This window comes from Dreissena polymorpha, chromosome 12, assembly GCF_020536995.1.
Source record: "Dreissena polymorpha isolate Duluth1 chromosome 12, UMN_Dpol_1.0, whole genome shotgun sequence".
Taxonomy (NCBI): Eukaryota; Metazoa; Mollusca; class Bivalvia; order Myida; family Dreissenidae; genus Dreissena; species Dreissena polymorpha.
Genome location: NC_068366.1, coordinates 40,774,325 through 40,799,089, shown reverse-complemented (window position 1 = coordinate 40,799,089; position 24,765 = coordinate 40,774,325). Strand labels below are relative to the sequence as shown.

General features: G+C 34.7%; 1 protein-coding gene across 1 annotated transcript; it reads right to left on the bottom strand.

Annotated features, from left to right (window-relative positions):
- Nucleotide 1: 1 nt before the first annotated feature.
- Nucleotides 2-23,300, bottom strand: LOC127853033 (uncharacterized). The gene is made up of 8 exons (XM_052387161.1): nt 23,250-23,300; nt 8,309-8,405; nt 7,585-7,702; nt 7,035-7,115; nt 6,462-6,580; nt 4,825-5,388; nt 4,587-4,717; nt 2-4,293 (listed from the first exon to the last, which is right to left on the bottom strand). The coding sequence occupies exons 2-8, from the start codon at nt 8,397-8,399 to the stop codon at nt 4,231-4,233; spliced, it is 1,167 nt and encodes a 388-aa protein (XP_052243121.1). The 5' UTR covers nt 8,400-8,405; nt 23,250-23,300; the 3' UTR covers nt 2-4,230.
- Nucleotides 23,301-24,765: the final 1,465 nt, after the last annotated feature.

Here is a 24,765-nt window from a genome sequence, read left to right as displayed (position 1 = left end):
ATTCTTGTATCAGACGTTCATTTTCACCAATGTTACGTCCTTTAATGAAGCCAGATTGAGACATTGAAATGATTGATGGTAATATTTGTTGTAATTATGTTTGATATACTTTAAGTTGCAATTTTATAATCGTTGTTCAGTAAACTACACGGGCGCCAGTTTGATAAGGATTCTAAGTTTTTTCCAGGTTTTGGAATGAGTGATATTATACCTTGTTTTTGTAGCGTAGTTAAGTTTTCGTTGTTAAATGGGTAGTTAAGTGAATTGATTAAATGTGTTTTAATATCATTCCAGAATATTTTATAAAATTCGATTGTGATGCCCTCAGATCCGGGACTTTTGTTAGTTTGCATTTCTTTAAGTGCTATTACATATTCATATTCATTACGTAATCCGTCACACAATAATTTTTCGTCTTGATTTTAAAGATGATGTGTGTTTTTAAAAAGGGTGAATTTTCAACATGTTTTCGTTTATAGAGAATTTCGAAAAATAAACGTTGTTCTTCTAGTATTTTAGTCCTGTTTGTTATCGTTTCGCCATTAACTACTAATTTGTGTACAGTTTTTTGTTCACTGCTACGTTTTTCAATGTTTGCGAAGTATTTTGTATTTTTGTTCGTTGTGTTCAACATGCTTTGCGCGCGCTCGTAGTATTATTCCATTGAGTTGTGTATGATAGATTCCTTCTTATACTTGTTTGTTTGATGTTATTTCATTTTCAATGGCGGTGGTATCATTTGTGTTTGTTTCATGCACTTGTTTTTCACGTATTTTAATGGTTTTGATGGTTTCAGTTTCAAGTGTGTGTGTTTCCTTTTGTTTAAATGATGTGTATCTAATTGTTGTGTTGCGTATATTTCCTTTAATTACTTCCCATAGGGTGTTTGGGCTTGCATCTTTATTATTTTGAACTGTGTTTAATATTTCCTGTTTTATTTGTGTTTGATAGTCTGTATCTAATAAGATGCTGTTATTATTTTAAAAGTATCCTGGGCCTCTTTCAGGTTGTATTTTGTGAAGTTTAAGTTCAACTAGATAGTGGTCAGTCATAAATCCTTGTTTAATGCTACATGTGTCAATAATGTTGCAAAGTGACTCAGATATTAGAGAATAGTCTAATCTACAAAATAGTGTTGTTTTTGTGTTTGAGTGCCAGGTGAATTTGCTATCATGTGGATTTACTGTACGCCAGATGTCTATCATATTGTAGTTTTCAATTATGTTATTCAAAATGTTTCTATTTTTAGGATGAGTATAAAGGTTTCCCTTCTTTTTATCTAATAACAGGTTCAGGGCAGTATTGAAATCACCACCGATTATAATATTTTTATCTTGGTTATTAATTATAAAGGATTGTAAGGTTTCGTAAAATGTGGGTTCATCTATGTTAGGACCGTAGACGTTGATTAATGTTAATTGTGTTTCATGTATTTTGATATCTATACTTGCTAGTCTGTCAATTATTATTTCGTTAAAGTTATCGACTGTGATCCCTATATTGTTTTTAATCAGAAAGGCAATGCCTTGTTTATTAGTATTTTGTCCACTGATATAAAAAGTCTTCGTCCCATTCATCATTTGATCTACATATTTCAAGTGACTTTCATGTAATAGGCATATGCTATTTGTTTTTCATCTAACCATTTGAAGATGTTTATACGTTTGTCTTTATTGTTTAGCCCTTTACATTCAAAGTGCATAATTTAATCATTTAAAGAGGTGGAGGGTGATGTAAATGATAGTTTGTGTGTAATTGTCCAGTTAGTTTCTAATTTAAAACATGTCCAGTTGCTTTCTATTATAAAAAAAAATATAGTCATATATACAAACAAAAATAGAAAACAAAAAGGAGGAATACAAAAATATGAGTATTCCATAGTAATGAAGAAGTAAAAAGAAATAATAAAAAAGTGAGGAAAAAAAACTTGGTTAAGCCTATCTATGCGGAAATGGAAGAGTAAGTCTACAATAATTTTCAACGTGATAATGATCTTTAAAGAGCTTGTATGTTCGTAATTTATTACGTCCATTTCCATTTACACCATTAACTCTCTGAAGATCATTATGGCATTGATCAACAAGTCTGTTCAAAAGTACAGTTCTTACATCAGATAATAAATATTTACAATTAAAAGGCAATTATACATATGACTGCAGACCAAACTCACTTAAATTTTCTTTCACTCTAAAAGGCCGTTTTTACATCTTTTGCCACGAGCAATTATTTCTATCGTTTACAGTACAAGGTTGATAACATATAAAATGGTACATTTAACACTAAAAAACAATTGGCTATTACACATGACACATATTAACTATAACAATAGAAATAAAATTTGCTAACACAAGCACTCGTGATCATTAAACTGATACCGCTTATTAAATCAACACAAAAGAAAACACTGTTGAAAACGGCGCAACATCCAACATATTTTTATGCCAAAACTTACTGTTCATTTGTTTTTGGAGATTTAAAATTGTGTAAACGTCGAATGAATGAATCTAAACAGACTCACGGTGTATCCAACCTTGCAACTGTCTAGTGTACATGCAGGAGTTTTCTGCTGTACAGCAGAAACCTCTTTGCAATGTTCTTTCCAATACCTTATATTTTCTGAAACAAATTCTTTGGAATTTTAGCTGTAGCTTTTGTATTTATCATCGCACCTTCTGTTTTTAACAAAACATAATAAGATCGTAAATACTATTTTTATATAAGCATTTTCAAAACACTTGGAGACTTTTTTAACGCAACACTTTTCGATATTGAATATCTCAGAAATGAGTAAAGTTTTTTAATAAATTTTTTACGTGTGATCAGTTGACCACATTTGAGCAACCTCAAGATACAATCTTTCATCCGTAACGATCGGACGCTTTAGCACTAGGGGTAAGTATAGTTTCATCTTCTTGCAAGTGGAAATGGTGACTCGCGATATTATTCCAAATATATTTCAATTTCATCAATCTAGGTGGGTTAACGGATGGATGATTTAATCGTCAGCTTGCTAAGAATTTAGTCAAATGATCACATATTTTTTTAAATCATAATCTTAACTTATTATTCAGATATTCAAGTTTGAAAAGTGTTGCGGAAGAAAAGTCTTCAAGTGTATGTAGGTCTTATTGAAGATGTTTGGTCACATTTCCCCGAAAATTGAACATATTGGTATGATTTGTGCGTCGGGTTAGACGTAATAAGTTAAATATGTTTAAACTTTCACTTCATTCTTTTCTCTACAGAGTCTGAATTCACACTTGTATTTCTCAGACAAACCTTTAAATGCGTTTAAGAGATTAAGCGCTACAAATGTTGGTTCTAGTTGTAGATCTTCTCTGCTATCTATCAATGTTTCGGTTATTAACGTGCGATTGTCTGTTCCGTGTGCTTTGTCGTCACCCATGCAAGTAGTTTCCTCATATTTGTTTTTCGCATGCTCGTTGGACTCTTGTTTTTGCTCATCTGCTGATATGTCGTCGTATTTGTTGGCATAGTTTTCATTTTGTTGCGATTGCTTTATTATTTTCCATGGGTTAAATTTACCAATAAGGATTGCTAATGCAAACAATCGGCCTTTTCTGTCCCTGCTACAAACAATAGAACCACTGTCGCCGGGGACGCAGAAAACATATTCATCAGATCGACTAGCAAAAAACATGTAATTATTTGATTCACTTGGGTCACATTCTAATAGAAATCCCAAACCAGGTGCCGATTTTGCTCCCCAAATGTGAACTGGCGATCGATGTTCTAATGTAAACCCGCTTAGTTCTGCATGTTTCAAAATACCATCTTCCGTTCGAAACCGTGTTTCGCATTCGTTTTGCAATTCCTTAGCGACATCAACTGGAACGATATCGAGCCATTCCAAATCATGTATATATTCAATATGTCCCAGGATCTTGTCGGACACTTTGAGATCACCAGACTGTAAATGTGTAGCTACATGGCGAGATATTAGAGCTACTAGTATGGGCTCTACTGCATGGACCTGACTTTCTTGTTGATAGAGGTTAATAGGTGATGATAAACCGTTGCATTTATTAGCAAATCCTCCTCACGTAGCCTCAATCTGAGGATTCGAAATGGCATCACCGGCTTGCCAATAACACTCCAAACTACCGACAAAGAGCGAGTATTTTTCGAATCCACAAACAGCAAGAATATGTATAACCTCATTTGTACACTCACTTTCAGATTTTACAGCTGTGTTATCAATATATATCTTCAGTCGCCCGTTGTTTTTAAAACAGGCAAAACACCTTGTATTTGAAGAACTCTAGCGCTGATCTACAAGGACACATGTACATATCCGATCAACATATATATTTAGTAATTATTAAACTGATGGCGGTAATTGGTTTATGTTAAAAAAAAGAAGTCACGTGAGTCATTTAGCTTGACAACCGGAACCTTAACAAATGCGTTTTCCTATTTGGAATCGATAGGAAAGGTTGTCAAATGTTACACCGATAAACATGCTCGTTATTCTGGACTTTGTTCAGTGTATATGTACATCAACAAACGTTATAAACCCGACATATCAACTTTGTATATGTATTATGCAAACGTTGTATACTTACTTCATTTACGTTTGAGGGGTAATTGAACTCGTTGTTTGGAATCAATGGTCGCTCATCTTCAGGTACCCCACTGTTCTTGTACGCCGCCCGTATTTGTTGATAGATTTCTTGCAACGTCTCATAACAATCACCTACATTATATGGAAAAACACACCAATACATAACAGAAATATATGAAAAGATGTCCATCAACGTTCAGATGTATACACAAATCTAAACAAATCCATACAAGTCCTACCTGGCTTGAATTCTTCCGGACCAATGTTAGCATCTGTCTCAATTTGCTCCATCAATTTTCTTAATATCGAAAATGAAAACCTTTCAAGAAGATCATCTACAGCGTCTTGCATATCACTTTTAGAAGCGAATGCGATCAGCCGCGCGGGTAATGTCTGCATATCATTAATACAAGATTTATCACCAATTATTAAGACGCAAAATTCCAGACCCTTCCTCTGAAGTTCTTCGAAAATATTAGCAATGGCATGGAGTTGCTTATATTCAATAACAAAAACGCACGGCGCATATGTACACCTTATTGTGTTCTCAATATCTTTCGTGTCAATGCGACAATCCATTGAAGTGGCAAGCTTGAAAGTGGTGTATTGGCTCACGGTTGTAAACAGATGTGCGTCTTTAGACATGAATATTTTTGTGTCGCGCTCACTGAATCTTGTTTTTGTAAGTTGTTTTCTGCATCTCCGTTCAATATCCTGAATTGAAGTTCGACTGTATGTATAAGCAGGAAAGCTGGTAACATCAATCAGGTATTTTTCGAAATAGTGTATCAGTTCCTCAGTATCTGAAATATTGCAACAAATAACTGTATGATTGCACAAATTTATATTATTAAGGGAAATGTAAAATAATCTCCTGTTTGGTAAAGTTGGATTTTATCGCCGTTTTTAAAAGTTGTTCAGTCAGAATAATCTCACTTTTCCTGGTATAGCCGGTTTACCAGCACTGACTAATATCACGCCGGCCAGTTTATCAACTAACTCTTGTTCAGGTATAGCTGGTTTACCAACACTGACTAATATCACGTCGGCCAGTTTATCAACTAACTCTTGTTCTGGTATAGCTGGTTTACCATCACTGACTAATATCACGTCGGTCAGTTTATCAACTCACTCTTGTTCTGTTATAGCTGGTTTACCAGCACTGACTAATATCACGTCGATCAGTTTATCAAGAAACTATTGTTCTGGTACAGCTGGTTTACCAGCACTGACTAATATCACGTCGGTCAGTTTATCAACTAACTCTTGTTCTGGTGTAGCCGGTTTACCAGCACTGACTAACATCACGCTGGTCAGTATGTCAACTCACTCTTGTTCTGGTATAGCTAGTTTATCAGTACTAAGGACTTATGTTTATGCCAGTACCTAACAAGTGTCCTACTTGATTCCAATTCAGATGGGGAATGGCAGTAGAAAGATTTTCATCAATAATCCCCACACACCACGATCTTCGGTTTTGTATTCCAACGTTTAACCAACAGAACTAGCTGGCGCGGTAAACAAATCATCTACTTCTTTTATTTATATGTGATCAAATCGTATAAGCAGCAATACAGGTGTGAACAGATGTTTATTTATATTTACACCACAGATCCTACAATTTGTGAAGACACTAAACTTTTGGGGCAGCCTCGAGTTTTGTTTATTTTTGATAATCTTTACTAAATTTGATACTATTCCCAAACTGATATTTTTATATTAAGAAAGTAATTTTGCGAAAAGATTGGAAATAATTCTCTCAATTAACATACAAATAAAAGTGTGTAAAAACGTGAACTACATTCCATACTTTTGAAGTTTAAACAAGTTATTGTTTTTGCCTTAAACAGCAACAAAACCAATCGGCAAGTCATACCTAATTCTTGAGTTAATGTATTTAATTCTACGAATTCCGGTCGTCCATGTTCTTCTCCGCTAGAGAAGATCACGTGATGAGCATTTGACAGCTGAGTACTTGAGCGATTGTCTGAAAAACTACCACAAACACAAATTTTACTAAATACAACAATACCGTATTGGCGATGATGTGCTATTGTTTCAAAACGATTGTAATAAATGACTTCTAAATAAACAAATTGAAGTCTTGAAGTTTTTATTGCTAAATATTGTGTCCACATGAGTCGTTTGTTTAATAGCTAACCTCTAATGTTTTGCGTAGTTAAAATATGCTGCTCTAAAGTTAATTGGTGAACCCGCCTTTAAGTTTAAACAGAGTTCCGTAAATGATATCGAAAGTAAATAAATAAAGACAAGTTGTTCTCGATTTATTGATTCGTTATTGATTTGAATATGCATGAGTTTTATTAAATGAATTTTAGTAATAATGTATGTAATAATATTCTGACATTTGGATTAATTTCATTCTTTTGTGGACTGTATCTTATTCTTATGGGTTGGTTACATTGTGCATCCAATGAAGGGCGCTTACTATGGGTTCTCAATGTTCACTTCATCGATGGCGTTTATGAAGCTAGATGTCTCACTCGAATTTCGATTTTTACTCATTCGTCTGAAACATTTGAAAGTTTGCAAACAGTTATTCCTATGGACATACTGATCACTTCGGGTATTTAGATCTGAATAACACATTAAACACGGATCAATAAAAAATTCAATATTAATTGTGTTTATAAGTAAAATCTGTGCATTTATATATAGCCATATTTTTTCTTAATGGTATTTAACTACAATGTCCGTAGACATATCATAGGTCACTTATACCAATATTTTATTTACTGTGTTTGTCTTCATATTGTAACATAATAATCTAGAATGTTCTTATTTGTTAAGCTCAGATACGACATTAAGTAAAACCCCAAATGAAAATTAAATTGTCCGATGTGATGATTACTATTAAATGTTTCGTGTGGCTATAATTGTCGAAGTCTTATGAAAAAATAATGGCAAAACAATGCAAACGACGTGTATATGTGCGAGTGCTCATCCACTCACGCACCCGCATGAGCATGATCATTTACCTCAGTGTATAGTAGCCAAGAAGACAAAAGATGACAAACAAAACAGCTACGGCTGTGCAAACTGTTATCCTGATGGTGTGTCTTTCGCTATCCGGACCTGAACGCCGCATGTCATCAGCTGAATTGGCCGTATTTGTGTTATACAAAGCCAAATCAATTATTGGAATGTCAATAACCAAAATTTAATAAATTGTCAACAACGAGGGGACCAAAATTGTGAAAATAATTGTCAGTTGAAATTTACTCTGTTTCCTCAGTTTTAACTTTGTCTCAACAATGCGGCGGTGAAGAGCATATGCCTATCTGTTTTCCTTTGCAGAACTTTACACGATTTATATTAACATAAATTTACTGGGATCTAATTTTATGACGTTAAGTGCATCGTTACATCTCTATTCTTGTAGTTACTACACATTTGAACTTGAACCTTGGAATATCTCCATAAGGAGAATGATTCTTCATGACAGTGCTGCCATTGCGAAAATAGATGTCACATATTAAATTGATATTACAGCTGTAATTGATTGCAGTAAAGAAGGCTGAGTGAGAGGGCTGCACAGGAAATCCTGATAATATAACGCGGAAATAGTGCCTTCAGGGATTTAACTTATGCTTATTACTTAGGAATATCTTTAAAAATGGAGACTAGACAAGGTACGTATGCGACACGTTGGACATACCGGTAGTCAATTCGAGGTGAATCTGTTAAAAACAAAACACTTACTACCGAATTTCCCAGGTGATGTGTTCGCGGTGAATGGTGACGTCATACTGATCAAAGTCTTGGTTGTCACTTCGGATGTTGTAATGTTCATTGTGGACTGAAATACAAAGCAAAGTTTTGAATAATGTCTATCAAAATATATGTTCTTGATTACCGAGAAAATTATATAAAAATAAAAATGAACAAGCAAAAAACGTCTTTCACTATCTTAATGACATAACTTAACCATATTCTCTGTCAATAATAGAAAAAAGTCCATTAAAATAGTATTGTTTCAAACAAATGTAAACGTCGTGAGTAAGCGGACTTTTTTAATCGCATGCAACTGGAGGAAATAAGACAAATGATAAATTTTGTAGTACTTATCCGTTTCTATCTTATCGTACATTTATATGTTACCGACGATCAACTAAACTTTTTGGTGTTTAGCACCAAGCGAAGCTACAGTTCTTAAAGAGGGAACGAGGACAATGACATCATTACCAACCATTGAAATTAAAAACACTGAAAATTCATGTTGTAACATAATATTGCTACATATGCACATGTTATAGAATGATATTATATGTTTAAATCCGAAAGCTTTTCACTTCAACGAAAAGTTACAAACAAGCGATAGTACAACAGAAAATATGCTAATTGATAACAATGTAAGTCGAGTGGAAAGAATGTATATACAACATTCCAATTAATAAATTAAAATGAATATATCTTTTATGAAATGTATTATGAATACAATTAAGATTTACTGCACTGATATTATATTATATACATAATTTATAACAGGTTGCTTGGCTCAGTCACTTTAAAGCCCCACTTCTTAAGTAGTGCAAACACTAGTTTTGCAAAAGACTTAACAAATAGACATCTTAAATACAAAGAACGTATTTCATTCTGTAACTAGCGGGTCGGCAATTATTCTTTGCATAGCTTTTATCCACACGATTAGTGTTGGTGTCTGTCGGGGGAATAAAGTAAGCAGACTAAGTTCGTACTAAACGCCGAAAGTTTGTTTTATATTTGCATCATTATCTTTCGTAAACATCTGTTGATGAATGTATTACAATACATACTTTTAGCTTTCATTTGAATAAGCCTGTTCAAAGGAAAGGTATATATTCACCGTGATAGGTTTGACCTTCGAGTGTGACCTTGCTCTTGAGATAGCATCGTAAACCTCATGACTTCTGCACATTGGCTCGATGAACTTAGTGTAATGACTAAATTCATCCTTCCTTATGGGTATGTTGTATTACATGTGTCCGTTAAACGGGTACATGGTTATGGGCCTTTGCCGTAGTTAAGTGGTGCCGTACAGTCCGTTAAATTAGTTTGTATTTTTTAAGATATTGGTCCTCATCTTATGTCATCGGAAATGATGTGTTTGCTATTCAAAAGAAGATAGGTAAATGGTTCTTAACTTGATAAGCATATTCTCGTGCGGAATCTGTTCCATATACCTCAATCGTATTGTATAATGGAACCTATATTAAAGTAAAATATATATGACACCATCACAAGCCCCTCATGTTTTCCTCCAGCAAACGTGAAATTGTAATGTCTTATACAATGTCCGTTTACCGTGTTAGTATCGTATTTCATGACGTTAAATATATGAATTCCTTCTATTTTCTATTTTATTCAATGGCATACTATGAGAAATCGCAAATTTGAGAGTAAATTTTTTTCATATTTTTATTTAAATTGAAGTTGAAAGGCTAGAGCGACCTTTACTTTTTTCATTGAAAACATAGTCTCATTTTATTTCTGTAGTGTGCGTAGTTGCGAATCAGTTGCGTGCACTTTTTATCCTGGCATAATTGTTTTGCAGAGCATAGATTGTAGTGTAAATGCTTTAAACAAAATGTCAATCTGCTATTTCTTGCGCAACAACTTTTGTGAACTACATTTCAGTTTTATTAAAATCAGGCACTTGATTTACAAAGCATATTGTTTTCTGTCTTAATACATTTTACTTTACAGTAATACCTTAATCAAAGTTATACATGTGTCCCAAACTCAGCGACCACTTAGAATCTCACCTAAAGGCAATATTGTATTATTTGAAAGGCGTAACACTTGGTAAGGTTTTCCGTACAGAGCTTTGATACACTTTTAAGCGATGAACTTCGATCATAATCTTGTTTCAATTATTGCACTACGATTGTACAAATAATGTCACGTAACCGCAAAAGTCAACGTTATTAGGTGTTTAATGAAGGAAAACAGCCGCACCATGTAGTTTTTTTTTCCCAATATATTGGCTTATCGTCCATTTGTTTACGTACGACCTAGTGCATGCAAAAAGGCATGCATAAAGCTTGCGACCGGTAAATCACGCGTTGTGTGTGTTGCTCTGGTTTTCGAGAACACTTCGATACAATTATCCATAGTAGAAGCAAACGGCAGTAGTACAATTACAAAGAGTCGGTGTTCACAAAAATAAACGATCACAGAACTGTTTATGCTATACCGGACTAGCACGTATTACATATTTCTATGCATGAACAAACGAAAATTTGTACCGGATATAAAATATACGTTAAATTAGTAAAAACAAATAATGCAAACATCCTTAGCACGTATAAGAATGGCAAACGTCAGTAGCAAATCAAATGCAAACGGCAGTTGACGAATATATGCAGGCGTTTCATTTAATAAAAAAACATTTGAAACAATGTAATGTATACACATTTAGAGGTAGATATTGCAATTTAAAATTGATGTCACAATGCTAATATAGTAATATGTAACCTTGTTTTGTTTCTCCCGTTTACTTATTTTATTGTTGAAACATATCATTTCCACACACACACGCACGAACGCGGGCACACACACTACTTTAGTGTAGCTCTCCGAATAAACCGTTATGCAAAAATACAACCAAAAGGTAGCATTAAATAGGAAAGCAAACTACTTTTTAATTATGATGATTGCTACACAATTCGTATTGAATTAAGTGTTATAACAATCGGTTATACAAATAATATTCAGAAAAATAAATATATTTAAACATGGAAACAAACAGGTTATTAGTGGAATATCACTGCATTATTTTGAAATAAAATTAATAAACCAATAACATAATCAGAATGCATAAATTCACAAAAGACATAAATAGTGCAACAAAATTTCAAAAACAAAACAAAAAACAACACTGGAACTTTGCTTTAGAGTCAAAACATTGCAAAGCACCATTCAAGCATTTGACTATATAATCGCTCAAGTGTTTTCATCACCTTTAATGTTTAAATGGTTTTAGGATCCACGAACGATTGCGTTGAATAAGAATACAAAAGTACTATGCATCCGAACATCTATGGAAAGTAAAAAAAAGAATGATATGCCAAAGCGATTAAAAAAGTGAAACATGACTGATAAGCTTGAAAGCATTGTGATATTGAGGTTAACACACATATTCGTACCATGGTAATGATCAATTATTACAAAAACTACTGTTAATACCATCAACCGGTTATATTAAAAATCAAACTGAGATAACGAAAAAATACACACAAATTCAAAATATTGATAACCCTACTTGATATTATTGAATCTTAAGAGGGGGGGGGGGGCAAACCTGGAGTTATCAAGTTGAATCCGACGGAATCTAGCATTTACCACCTCAGAATGATGATACACTTTATGTAAGGTTCATAAATTTTAATACAAAGGTTGTAAAATATCTCTTGGCTGAAAGGTTTGACGAAATAACGGAAGGACGGACGCACAACGCAAAAATATGGTCCCTCCGCCTTCAGAGAGATACACATTATACCTCATCCTTTTGACGGAAAAAACACAAGTTGAGATCATATTAACTGTAAAATGTACTACCGGTAATAGTTGAAAACAAAACGGAACTAAATAACAAAATAGCCTGCAACAACTTGATCTAATCTGAATAATATGAACATTTAATTCGCATTATTTTTCCTTGTGTTTCAATAAACTACTTCTGTGTCTGTATGAATCCCCACATTTGTCACATGTTTGCCTTTTTTTCATCACTATGAATGTGCCTGTGTAATTCAAACCTTTCTTGCAATCCAGCGCCGCACACATAACACTTAAATCTTACGGCTGATGCCTCTCTTCTTCGGTGTTTTGTCAAATCTGTTTTGGTGGCACATTCTGAACAACACATGTTGTCACGTGTCTCATGGCACACTGCACCTTAAAAATAAGTTCACAAATGCAGACACTTTTACATATGTTCTAATTTAAAAGGAACATGTACATTTTAAATGATACGGATTTCCGACTGCATTTTAATCCTGTGAATTCAAAGGCACAAATAGCTTAACATTTGTTTGTTTGTTTTAAAAGAATTAAAATCCGAAGCGGGGATTAAGCTCTAGACTTCGAGCTCAAATGAAGAAATATCTAATGACCTTTTCTTCTCAACTGTTAATGTTATACAGAATATGAAACATTATTATTAAACAACCAGAAAAGTAGTGTTTACTTTTTCATTTTAAAATGCCTTGATACTTTTCACACGAAATATTTTAATTATAAACATCAATTATTTACACATAGTATTTTCTTCATTTCAGAGTTATTGGGGTCCTATTGTAAAAGAGTCCCTTTAATTAAAGGATTTTTTAAATAAATTAGTATGAACATGAATAATGATCCGATACTTATTAAAAATGTCAGTAAATTCTGTTTGCAAATACTAACATGTGTCTGGTCAGGTTCTCTTTTCTACAAAATTGCTTCTTACAACATGAACATTTTGACAAGCCGAGGTGCCTGTCATCGTGAAGTTTTAACCCCCACATGGTTTAGAGGGCGTCTCCGCAAAAAAGACACACATATGACATATCTGAAAACGGATTTAATATACCGAAACAAAACTATGCATCGTGTTAAGAAACTCAACACAGCTTATGTATAATGTAAACAAATTATGTTAAGATAAAGACCTTGCATAATCTTTAAAAACATATTTGTTGCGGGATAATTAATTCTTGTTACAGTTAGGCATACAAAATGAATACAGTTTTAAACTTACAAGTCGAAAGTAAAATGCAATGTAACAATTTTATGGCATATAGTTATTATTTATAACAGCTGTCGACTACTCTTGAGAAAATGTAAATGTACAACACACACAAGCGCTTCGATCCCATTTACCATTTTCGATCATAAACGTCCTATTTCAAAGAAACTTTTTCAGTTTTCGTACGTAATAATGTATAAAGGCAGTTGCAGTTCTTATGTGGGCGTGGTAATACATACAATCAAGGTTATAAATCTTTTTAAACAAAAATATAATACCTGTTCAAGTTAATTTATTATATTAGTAAACATAGTTAAAGGTGTGCCTAAAAGGTAGAAATAATGCATGCATATATTCATCAACTACCGTTTGCAGTTTTTGGCTACTGACGTTTGCCATTTTTAATCGTACTACTTACATTTGTCATGTCGGTTTTTACTCTTTAAACTTATATTTATTATCCGGTTCATATTATATTATTGTGTGTTTATGCAAAGACATATGTAATATATATTCGTCCGGTAACACAAATACTGTTGTGTGATCGTTTATTTTTGTGAACACCGACTCTTTGTAATTTTACTACTGACGTTTGCTTCTACAATGGAAAATGTGTCGTAGTGTTCTCTAAAACCAGAGCGATACACACGAAGCGTGATACACCGGTCTCAATCTGTATGCATGCTTTATTTCCCCTACTAGGTCGTATGAAAGCCAGAGGACGATCAGCAAAGATATTAAAAAAAACTACCTGATTCCGCTGTGCTCCTTCATAAAACACCTACTGATGTTGACTTTTGGGGTCACGTGACAGTTTTTGTTCATTCCCAGTGTATTGCTTCAGGGAATATTATACAAGTAGCCAAATAATCTGTTCTGATGCTGTTTGCCCAGCTGGCCAAATACTGTACACCTCATTGTGTGTACGATGATTAGACTTTCACTCTCAGAAGGGAGGATGAAAGTAGATTAGCCATTTGAATGCATCCTTCCGTCCAGCCGTCCGCCCGATTTTTTGTTTGGCGCGTAACTCTAAAAGTATTGCTGATTAAAGACTGATACAAACTTTTTATCCTCAAGTAATTGAACAAAAAGAAACATTTTTTTTTTAATTTGACACAGCATTTGTGAAAATATTGCAAGATATGTACATTTCCAGAACGGAAATTCATTTCTGCGTTTAATAATACCAAGTCCGTGGAAATCGATGCACCATTGATGAAGTGATGGCTGTTCAAATCAATGCAATCTATTGTCGGGTCATTTTGAGTTGAATACCTTGTTATTAGCTCGACTTTTGGAAGACAAATGAGAGCTATACTACTCGTCCCGGCGCCGACGTCTGCGTTGGTTAAAGTATTTTTATAAAGTCGAATAACTTTAACACTATCAAAGATAATAAACTCAAACTTGGAATACTTCTTTATGGCAACAAGACAAATGTGTATATCAAGATGCATAACTCTGTCAGCATTATTTTAAGAGTAATGTCCCTTTTTATACTTAGAAAATTGAATCTGGATCCATTTTAATCCTAAAGTATCAAAGCTATTGCTTTCATACTTGCAACACTTACTAACGATCATTAGAGAACTTTGCAGGCACAGTTATGTAACTCTGACCGTCATTTTGACAGAATTATGGCCCATTTTAAACTTAGAAAACTGCAATTTGGTTAAGTTTTGTGTTTTGGTCCATTTTACCAAGTATCATAGCTATTGCTTTCAGACTTGGATCACTTGCTAACTATCATAAGGGGACTGTACAGGACAAGTTGCATAACTCTGGTTGGCATTTTGACGGAATTATGACCCTTTTTTTACTAAGTAACTTTAAATATTGTGTTAAATTTTGTGTTTAGATGCACTTGACCTCTAAAGTATCAAGGATAGTGCTTTCAAACTTCATATTCTTTCTTACTATAATATAGGAACTGTACCTGGCAAGTTGATTTGACCTTGACCTTTGAATGACCTTGAATCTCAAGGTCAAATAAGTAAGTTTTGCTGAAATTGCCATAACTTATTTATTTAGGATAATATTTGATTCATACTTTAAATCAACATTTACCTGACATACCACCCAAACCATCCCCTACGCTCCCCCCTTCAAGAAATAAAAATAATTTGTTCCTCCTGGTAGGATGGCATATAGCAGTTGAACTGTCCGTCAGTCTGTGCGTCCGTCCAAAAACTTTAACATTTGTCATAACTTTTGTCAATATTCAAGATAGCAACTGGATATGGCATGCATGTGTATCTCATGGAGCTGCACAATTTGAGTGGTGAAAGGTAAAGGTCAATGTCATCCTTCAAGGTCAAGTTCAAAGGTCAAATTTTGCAAAATTGAAGATAGTTACTCCGTATTCAGCATTCTTGCGTATCTCATGGAGCTGCACATTTTAAGTGGTGAAGGGTCAATGTCATACTTCAAGGTCAAAGGTTAAATATGGCTTCAAAGCGGCGCAGTAGGATTCATTGTGTTTCACGAAGACAGCTTTTGTTTTTTCTTATTTTCGAAATATTATCTAATAAATGACCAATCCCCCACATTCCCCGTCTCCACCCCCCACACAAGGAAATTGTTTTAAAGAAAAAACACATTTTTTTATTATTTTATTTTTGAAATACCGTCCAACCATCCCACCCAAGCTATTTCCATCAAACTTGAAATATAATCATATTAGTTTGTTTTATGTCTTTACAAATGTTCAATAGATTGTGGAAGGAAAATATACCTGCACTAATAATCGTCTCAAATGTCCCACTTCTTTTTAACATTAGAGATCATTATGTTTCAATTATGGTCCTCTTCCAGTTAGAATATGACTATATTACCTCGACCTAATTGAACTAATTGAATATGAAGAATTTTTCCATGATAGCTTACGTTATGCTGTCAAGCACTCGAAAAGTCTAGCGTGCTGTCTTCTGACATATATATAGAGTTCCTGGACACGGTGACATCAATACGGAACGGACGCCTTCAAACCGACCTATAGTCTAAGCCTACCGATAAACACCTGTACCTACACAGGGATTCTTCGCACCCGGAGTCTGCAAGAAAAGCATTACCATATGGTCTTGGTGTGCGTGCGAAAAGAATCTGTTCAGAGGAGGTTGCCTACCGGAAGCACAGACAGGCGACGAAAACACAGCTCGTGAACCGTGGATATGACGGGGCGTTTGTGGAGACCGAATTGATAAAGGTCGACAATAAAAAAAAGAGAGGACCTTTTACGCAAAAGAACAAACTCGGAGCATAATACAAGGATTTCGCTCGTGATAACGTTTTCGCGCCCACTACTCAACATCGGCCGTATCATCCGTAGACGCCTAAACACGCTGTACACGTCTGATAGAATGAAGGAAGTGTTCTCTGAGCCCCAATTAGTAGCCTTCAGAAGGGATTGCAACCTGCAAGACATCCTAGTGCACAAAAAACACAATATGATGTTCTTCCGAAAGCCCAATATGAGCGGGCCCTGTGTGGCGCAGAGATGCGCCATTTGCCCGTACATGATGAAGGCGGAATATTTCACAGATCCCAGCGGTAGGAAGTACAGCGTAAGGAACAATGTTGATTGCAAATCATCCAATGTTGTGTACGCGGTCAAATGGCGTCGCTGTCGCAGGTTCATGTATGTCGGAGAGACCGGCGGAACTCTGTACCAGCGACATCTATTGAATCTGTCGCGTATTCGCACACAGCACAGTGACCCAGTAGCTGAACATTTCTACACAGACGGACATTCCATGGATGATTTCCAAATAATGGGACTCGAAAAACTCAGCGGGTCGGACGAGTACTGCAAAACCATGGAACAATTGTGGAAGTCAAAACTAAGGACATACCGACCGTACGGCATCAACGTGCAAGAATAAACGTTAATAAAAGGGCGCGTAAACAACTTTGACGCCGGAAATGCACGACGCCATATCCGTTCATAATAAAACATCTGAAAAAAAATGGCCGCTGATGAAGACCGTGAGGTCGAAAGCTTCGGCAAAAATATATATATTTGATAGTGAAAATGTGTATTTTCTTGTTTAGAGAAGTTGATTTTTCGTTATAATTTCATAGTTTTTCATTCAAAATGATGTTTTGACCACTAAATAGCATAGCCACACGCTCACAACCTGTGGTCTGAACTGTTCAACCGAAACTCCACATATTCTTTCCTAAACTGGTGTGTTTCATAAAATAAATTACGTCACACGAGAAACGTCATAAATAATCAGTTTAATGACAATAAAAGTACGAAAAGCTGTTAATATAATATAAATACATTTTACTGGTGGAAAAAAATAGATAATATGTTAAATGAAAAAAATGCATACGACATATCTGTGCCGGACGTCTCTAATAATCTCTATTCAATGAGCACAACAATCTGAGCACGAAAGTTTAACTTGTCGTGTGATTAAACATAACACAAATACAGTAATGTACTTCAATCTGTTAACACACACATACAGCAAAGTGAAGTGGACATAAGGGTTGGGTTCATTACTGCGAAAGGTAAACACTCAACAACAAAACAACAACAAACAACACAGACATGATGCAATCATAAGGATTATAAATCATGACACACAGTGGAGTTCTGAAAAAGTGATTGTTTGATCAACTTTTTACACACAAAAATGATGCATTCGATATGGAAATACTGACAAAAACTCTTGAGAAAGTCGGGATAATCAGCTGGGAATGGAATTAAAACATTCAGTAGTTGCATTTTGATTTTTGTGTAATGTGGATTTGTGTGAAATTTACGGGACGAACACGAAATGAAATTGAAACACATTAAATATTGAATTTAAAGCAAATGTGTTGAAATTAAGAAATCGATCAGTTGCATTAAGCTATACATGACATAACTGTACATGTATTGCAAACGCTTTGGGATATTAGTGGTTGCAAGCGGTATCGTAAACACAAGTATGTATTGTACAATAAGATGTGTTCTCTGTTGCAAACATAACGAAAATGACATATAAAAATATTGACGAGTTAATGATCACAGTGGATTAAAAGGTAGGACTCTATAATAATGTGCAGGTAAGCATGCACATTATTGTTTTAAGTTAACTGTTCAGGTGGCGATTGATGAAACCATATTTACACGATTTGTTTAACAATGACTTTTTTCACATGTTAATGGTTTGTACCATTTGCTTGCTTTCTCGTCTAAACTGTTTAAATTTTTGGTTAAAAGCAGCCCTCATTCATAGAACTTTTAAACCTCCAACCCAGAAATGATTTTGTGTTGTCTTTCCAAATACCCGGTACATAGTTTCAAGAGGAAAATACTTACGAATCATTTAAAAATTTCAGAGAAAGATTATAATCTCATATGTGGTCGAGGTTAAAATTGTGTTATCTGTTAAGCTGGGTTCCCACTGACGATCAGATCAACTCGATTAAGCCCGACCAAGCGGTCGGGTACTGGTCTGGTTCGGTCGGCATGAGTGGTCGGGGGCAGTCGGGTAGGTCGGAATTGGTCGTGCTTCCTACCCAATATTTTTTACATGTCAAAAAATATCGAGTAGCGTTCGAGTAGGAAATGGATCGAGAAGCGCTCGGGAAGTGGTCGTGTATTATTCGAGTAGAAGATCGAGTTGATCGTGAAGCAATCGTGTGGCGATCGGATTGCCATCTTTTACACGATCTGTACCCGATCCGCTCGACCTGTACCCGATTTATTTTAGATCGCAACACGATCCACTCGACCTCTATTCGATTTGATGTACAGATTTACTAGACTGCTACCCGACGGCTACTCGACCGTACACGATCAATTTTATTTCCGATTGCTATTCGACCATACACGAGCTTTGTACCCGATCCGCTCGACCTCTACCCGAGTTATTTTAGATCGCTTTGTACGACTGTAGTACGACCATCACGATCTGGTCGTTTGAAGATCTGGTGGCGATCGAGCTGAGGTCCACTCGGTCGAGCTGAGATCGTATAGGGCTGGCGTATAGGTCGAGATGATCGAGCGGAAATCGGAAAGATGATTGAGTGGACGTCGTGAATGAGTCGTGTGGGGGTCGTGTGTTATCAACAAGAGGTCGAGAAGTTGTCATGTATACCCTTTTTAGTCGAGCTTGGTCGGGTTTGGTCGGGAAATTTCGGTGATCGGGATGATCGAGTTGATCGGATCGGCAGTGGGAACCCACCTTCAGAGACAAAACATCTTTGGCAATGGGTGGAGTAAGTGTTAACGGTACTGCGTATACTAACAAAAAGGTGTGGGCCCAAATCAATTGTGCACAAGTGGAATAATAAAATCCATAATCAGGAACGTACGGTTTTCCGTAACTTAGAGCCACTCGTTTCGCATTAACACGAGATCGCAATATTACCTTCGCAATATCGCCCTCCTGTTATGTATGCAAAGACATGCAATATAATTGCTGTATTGACCTTTAAATAAAATCATAAACAGTTTCATGACGCACTAGGTACGTTGATCAGCACTAGTGCCAATGCATTAATCCGCCACATTTGGATGTTAATTCATCAATATTATACAAATCAGTGATCCGGAAAGCATAAACAATTATAAATCAAGTAAGGTGAAAATTGAATATGCATACATTTTTTTAATCATTTAGACTATCTGATACGTGAAAAATATAAGGCGATAATGAAGGCCGTAACTATGTAATAATAATGGTGAAAGTGCTTACATTAAGCAACACTCTTAAAAATTCACAACTCTTTGACATAATATATTTCATGTATTTTTAAAGCAATTACTTTTGATTAATATTTAACTCATTGTCTACATTTTAAAGGCGCATGGTTGTGTAAAATAGTGGGCACATATTGATGAAGAAAGCCCTTGACGCCGCTTGTCGAAATATGAAGCTACTTCAGACAAAAAAGTAACTCCTTGGGCGTGGACAGTTTTTGCAACAGGGGCAATTTTTTAAAACTTGTTTATAGAGGTCCGTTTTAAAACGACTTTTGATAAATACTAGTACTACATAGTAGGTTCACATAGAACAAAAAATGTTTAAAAATGTTTTAATATGCAAGTCTAAATTAATCATGTGACCGCAAAGGTGTGGTCAGATTTGACCCAATGGGCAAGATTTGAATAAATCTTGAAAAGGAACCAGAACCAGGATAAACACCAAATGTAGAACCTCTGGATATTGAGGTTCACGAGCAAAGATTTCTCCGTTGTTGTGCTATCTATCTGTTCATTAACATTGTGACTCCGAACACTTTTTGAAATTTTGTAGACGACTACTATGCGATGTGACTTACCGATCTTGTTTCTGAGAAATTATTTTGAAAATAGTTGTTTTAAGTAATCATGATGTTTAAAAATGTCCAAGTTGAAAAAGGCACATGTTTAGAACGTTCAATGTCAAATGATAAAACTTGCAAATGGAGAAGTTAAAATCTTTAAGAACACCTCTTGCAAGTTTGAAGTGTGAAGAAGAACGCTACGGCAAGTTTGTATCTATATACATACAATCGAACATAAAGACGGACAGACAAAACGACAAACGTCGATAGTAATGCAAAGTAACCCATAAACTCTCAATTCGTAGTTTGGGCGACATTAAAATTAAGTGTCAATAGTATTGCAAATACCGCATTCATGATCACAAATTAAACAATATAACATGATTTTTATATGTCGACGTTAAACAATGGCTATTAAACTTCATATTTTACTTGAAGACAAATTTTAAAAAACATTTTAAAATTAAATAACATCGACAGGAGAATTTGAAAAAAGTTGCAATTATTCTTAATTTTTATACAATATCACCAAAATGCCAATATAAATAGAGTTGTAAATGATACAATTCAAATTCACGATTTCTAGAAATTATTGTGATTACTTTTCTTGTTCGCTCATGGGTGCGTGCACGAGCAAGAATACATGTCATAGGACAAACTTACCTCGAACTTCTTTTAGAGTGATTCATTTATTTTAGTGTACATAATAAAATGGTCAATATAAGCTCCATCAATTCTTCAATTTATATTAAGTATATTTATTGGACTTAAAACGTAATTATGCGTACTTGTTAATCCAACAACTTAATACTACTGACGAGCAATCGTGAGCTCATAACTCTTATCAAGAACGTTATGATCGACTTTCGACTATCTGTCAACATCGTCACTGTTAATCGTGCCGCGGTTATATATGCCGAATAAAATTGTTATTTCTTTCTATGAAGGAATATTAACATCCAGATTATAACATAATTATGAGAATAAAAGGTGGGCTTAATTAGTTTCAGTTCTAGATTGTAAGTTATGGAAACCAATATAGTTTTGTAATTTAGTGCTTTCGCATTGTATTTTCGCTTCTTCGCCGTGGTTATTCAAAGGTCGATTGTGCGAAATCATCACGATGCGAGGTTACGAGATTACAATACGATATTTCATTATCATTATGCGATATTAATATCGTGATTTCGCAACGTGGGCTTGCATGTTTCAAAACTAATTGCGTATATTATTTTTTAAAATATACATGATCAATGTTTTTTTATATAAGAATTCAGTCACAGTATCCAGCGTTATTATTGTATTCATTCATTCTGTTTCCTGGGAAATTAATTAGACATTCATTTCGTTATTGAAAATGATCAAAAGCTAGCAACAACGATCTATGCCAAGATGGATACCTAAATACTGTTCATCAAACTGACTAGGTAATATGCCGTCTTATGTATATTCGTACCCGTGACAGGGTGTCAGGGTTACGATAAAAATGCTCATTAACATTATAATCTCTAACAGGCACGTGTTTTCCCCGCAAAACTATCTATGTAACACAGCAGGCCTTAGTACTATCGCCATTTAAATTACATGTGTTCTATTTTATGTTCACGCGTGTGACAAGAAATCAGGGTTGCGATAAAAGATGTGTAACTGCTTACTGCTGACAGCCTTAAGGTACCCATTTTATACAAAGACTAGTTTTTTTAGTATACCGACCTATGTCAGCTCGATGACCGATTTACTTTCTACCACGCTAACTAAGTGTTATACCTTCTAATCAACATTCGTTCACTTGCCGTGGGTCAGGGAAGTGAACAAACGCCGATAAACTATCTATGTAATACTGAAGACCTAAGTACTATCGCCCTGTCAATGGCATGCCGTCTTATTTTTATTCACGCATTTGACAAGAAATCAGGGTTGCGATAAACTATGTTAATGCTCATTCTGACGGCCTGTAGGTTCCCATTTTGTACAAAAAAGAGTTGTCCGAGTACCGGTATACGGACTTATGTCGGCTTGATGACCTACTGTTGGCTATCACCCTGACTAAGTGGGATACCTTCTAATTTGAATTCGTTCACTTCATAGTGGGTCAGGGTAGTGATACAACAATGTGCGTATGGTTTGTTCTGAATGGTATTTAGATAAACATGCCTTTAAAACAAGAGTTTAACCTTAGTATGACCTTGATGTCACGTTGAAAACCTATGTACTGTTTATCAACCGTTCTTGGCACTATAGAATGTATAGTGTATATAACGATAATGAATGTCGCAAGTGATGCATAAGGGGAATTTATTAATGAAACTAACGTTGATCTTGATCATGTAATCATGAAAGACACCCACCTTTGATTAATAGAAACTGTTCAACGCGCAATTGAGGAAAGTGACCTATCAACCAGATACGAAACTAAATTAACCGCACAGCACGGAAATGGTTTCACGTATGAAACTATTTTGAATGAACAGCGCATTGGCATGATATTGAAATGAATACTAGTACGTGATAATGATCAACGGTTTTTAATTGAATAATTAACTTTCTACTCTAGAAATTTACATAATCATTAATCACCGAAACCGTCTAACATAAAAGCCCAACGCAAACTTGTTTTAATAAAAAGTCAATGCGAGATCATAATAAAAATGAAAATATACTTACAACAAGACAGTGCTGATTCTTTTAAATGTTAAGCTCTTCCATTACGTGTAGTCCTTCATGTATTGAAAGTTGTGCAAACTTAAAATGGACTTTAGATTTATATTAAATTGCATTCTGATACGCTCGATGAAAAGACCGTAGCCAGCATAAACAGTAAGGTATGCACGGTAAAACGATTTTTGGGCAAATGGGCAATCCCAATGTAAATCGTTTGAAATCTCATTTTCATTTCCTTACATTATTGATGATTGGTAACGCACATTTAAGGTGTTACCGTGGAATAGTTCATGTAAAAATTGTACGTATTTACATAAATAGTATAACACTTTTATACGAATAACATACACCACTTACGTATCAACTTGATAAAAGTAATCTGTTTGTGAAATCATTTTGATATCAAACAGTGTTATCGTTTGTATGTAACATGTACTGAGTTTTACATTAAAGGTAACTCGTCTATTATCTAACAATACAGTAAACAAAATCGTAAATCACGTTCATGTACACGTGAAAGAACAATACACTTAGTTTACAGTCCAGTTTATGTATTTATTATATTTGTTCATACGGCAGTTTTTGATCTGCAACATATACGAGTAACCGTGTTGAAGTGTATAAATAAGAGTAAACTTGTTCGTTGTCAATTTTATTGAAGAATAGAATATTTGATAGCTGTTATCATATCGGTATCAGCTATTGACGTTCATTTGATGTTAAAAAGTATATTTCTTGAGTAAGGACTTTTTTGTTTACTACACCACAAACTATCCAAATGTTGAGACTCACCAAATCTGTTTGGGAATCAGTTTTAAAAGCACCAAGTCATATGGACTACGTGGCATTAAAGACAAACTCTGATCTGTTATATATCGTAACTACATGTGGACGTATTCAAATACAAGAAATTTGTATCGTTTGAAGTAGACATATAGCTTACTCACATAATAATGAATTTTTGAACTAATCGAGATTCTAGTATTATATTGAATGACACTGCTTGATTCGATCGTATGTCACAATTGCATGTATATTTATGCTCGGCTTTCTTCGTGCAAGTGCTTGTTGAATATTCTGTTGACTCTTCAGTACTAACAACAACGCATACTTATTATTAATAATATGTTCATGCCTAAAGGTCAAGGCAATGTAACTGTTCGTCAGCTATACAGTATCCCTTTGCATTGTCTTAATTGATGAGATTATTTAGCATTAAACGTTCATAATTAAACTTAATAACGAGAAAAAATCGCAAAAAGTAAAATAAATAGGTTGCTTCAAATAGGGTTCGAACTCGAGATTTGTGAATTAAAACGAAACCGCGGTTCCAAAGGATTTTAATGTTTCAAATATTGAGCAAATTTAATAATACGTCTTACTTAATATGAAACACACGCAATTCAGTTTTTATAACAAAAGTCAAGTCGAAAATAAATTACAACACACAAAATACACAAGCAATATACACTGAAACTTGAACATTGGAGTAATTTAAAGTGTGTATTAACATACATAT

Coding starts and splice junctions, on each gene's coding strand:
- LOC127853033 (XM_052387161.1), bottom strand. CDS start 8,399: ATGAACATTACAACATCCGAAGTGACAACCAAGACTTTGATCAGTATG. Junction 5,389..6,461: donor TACATTAACTCAAGAATTAG/GTATGACTTGCC, acceptor GCAATATTTCAG/ATACTGAGGAACTGATACAC. Junction 4,718..4,824: donor TCCGGAAGAATTCAAGCCAG/GTAGGACTTGTA, acceptor CATATAATGTAG/GTGATTGTTATGAGACGTTG.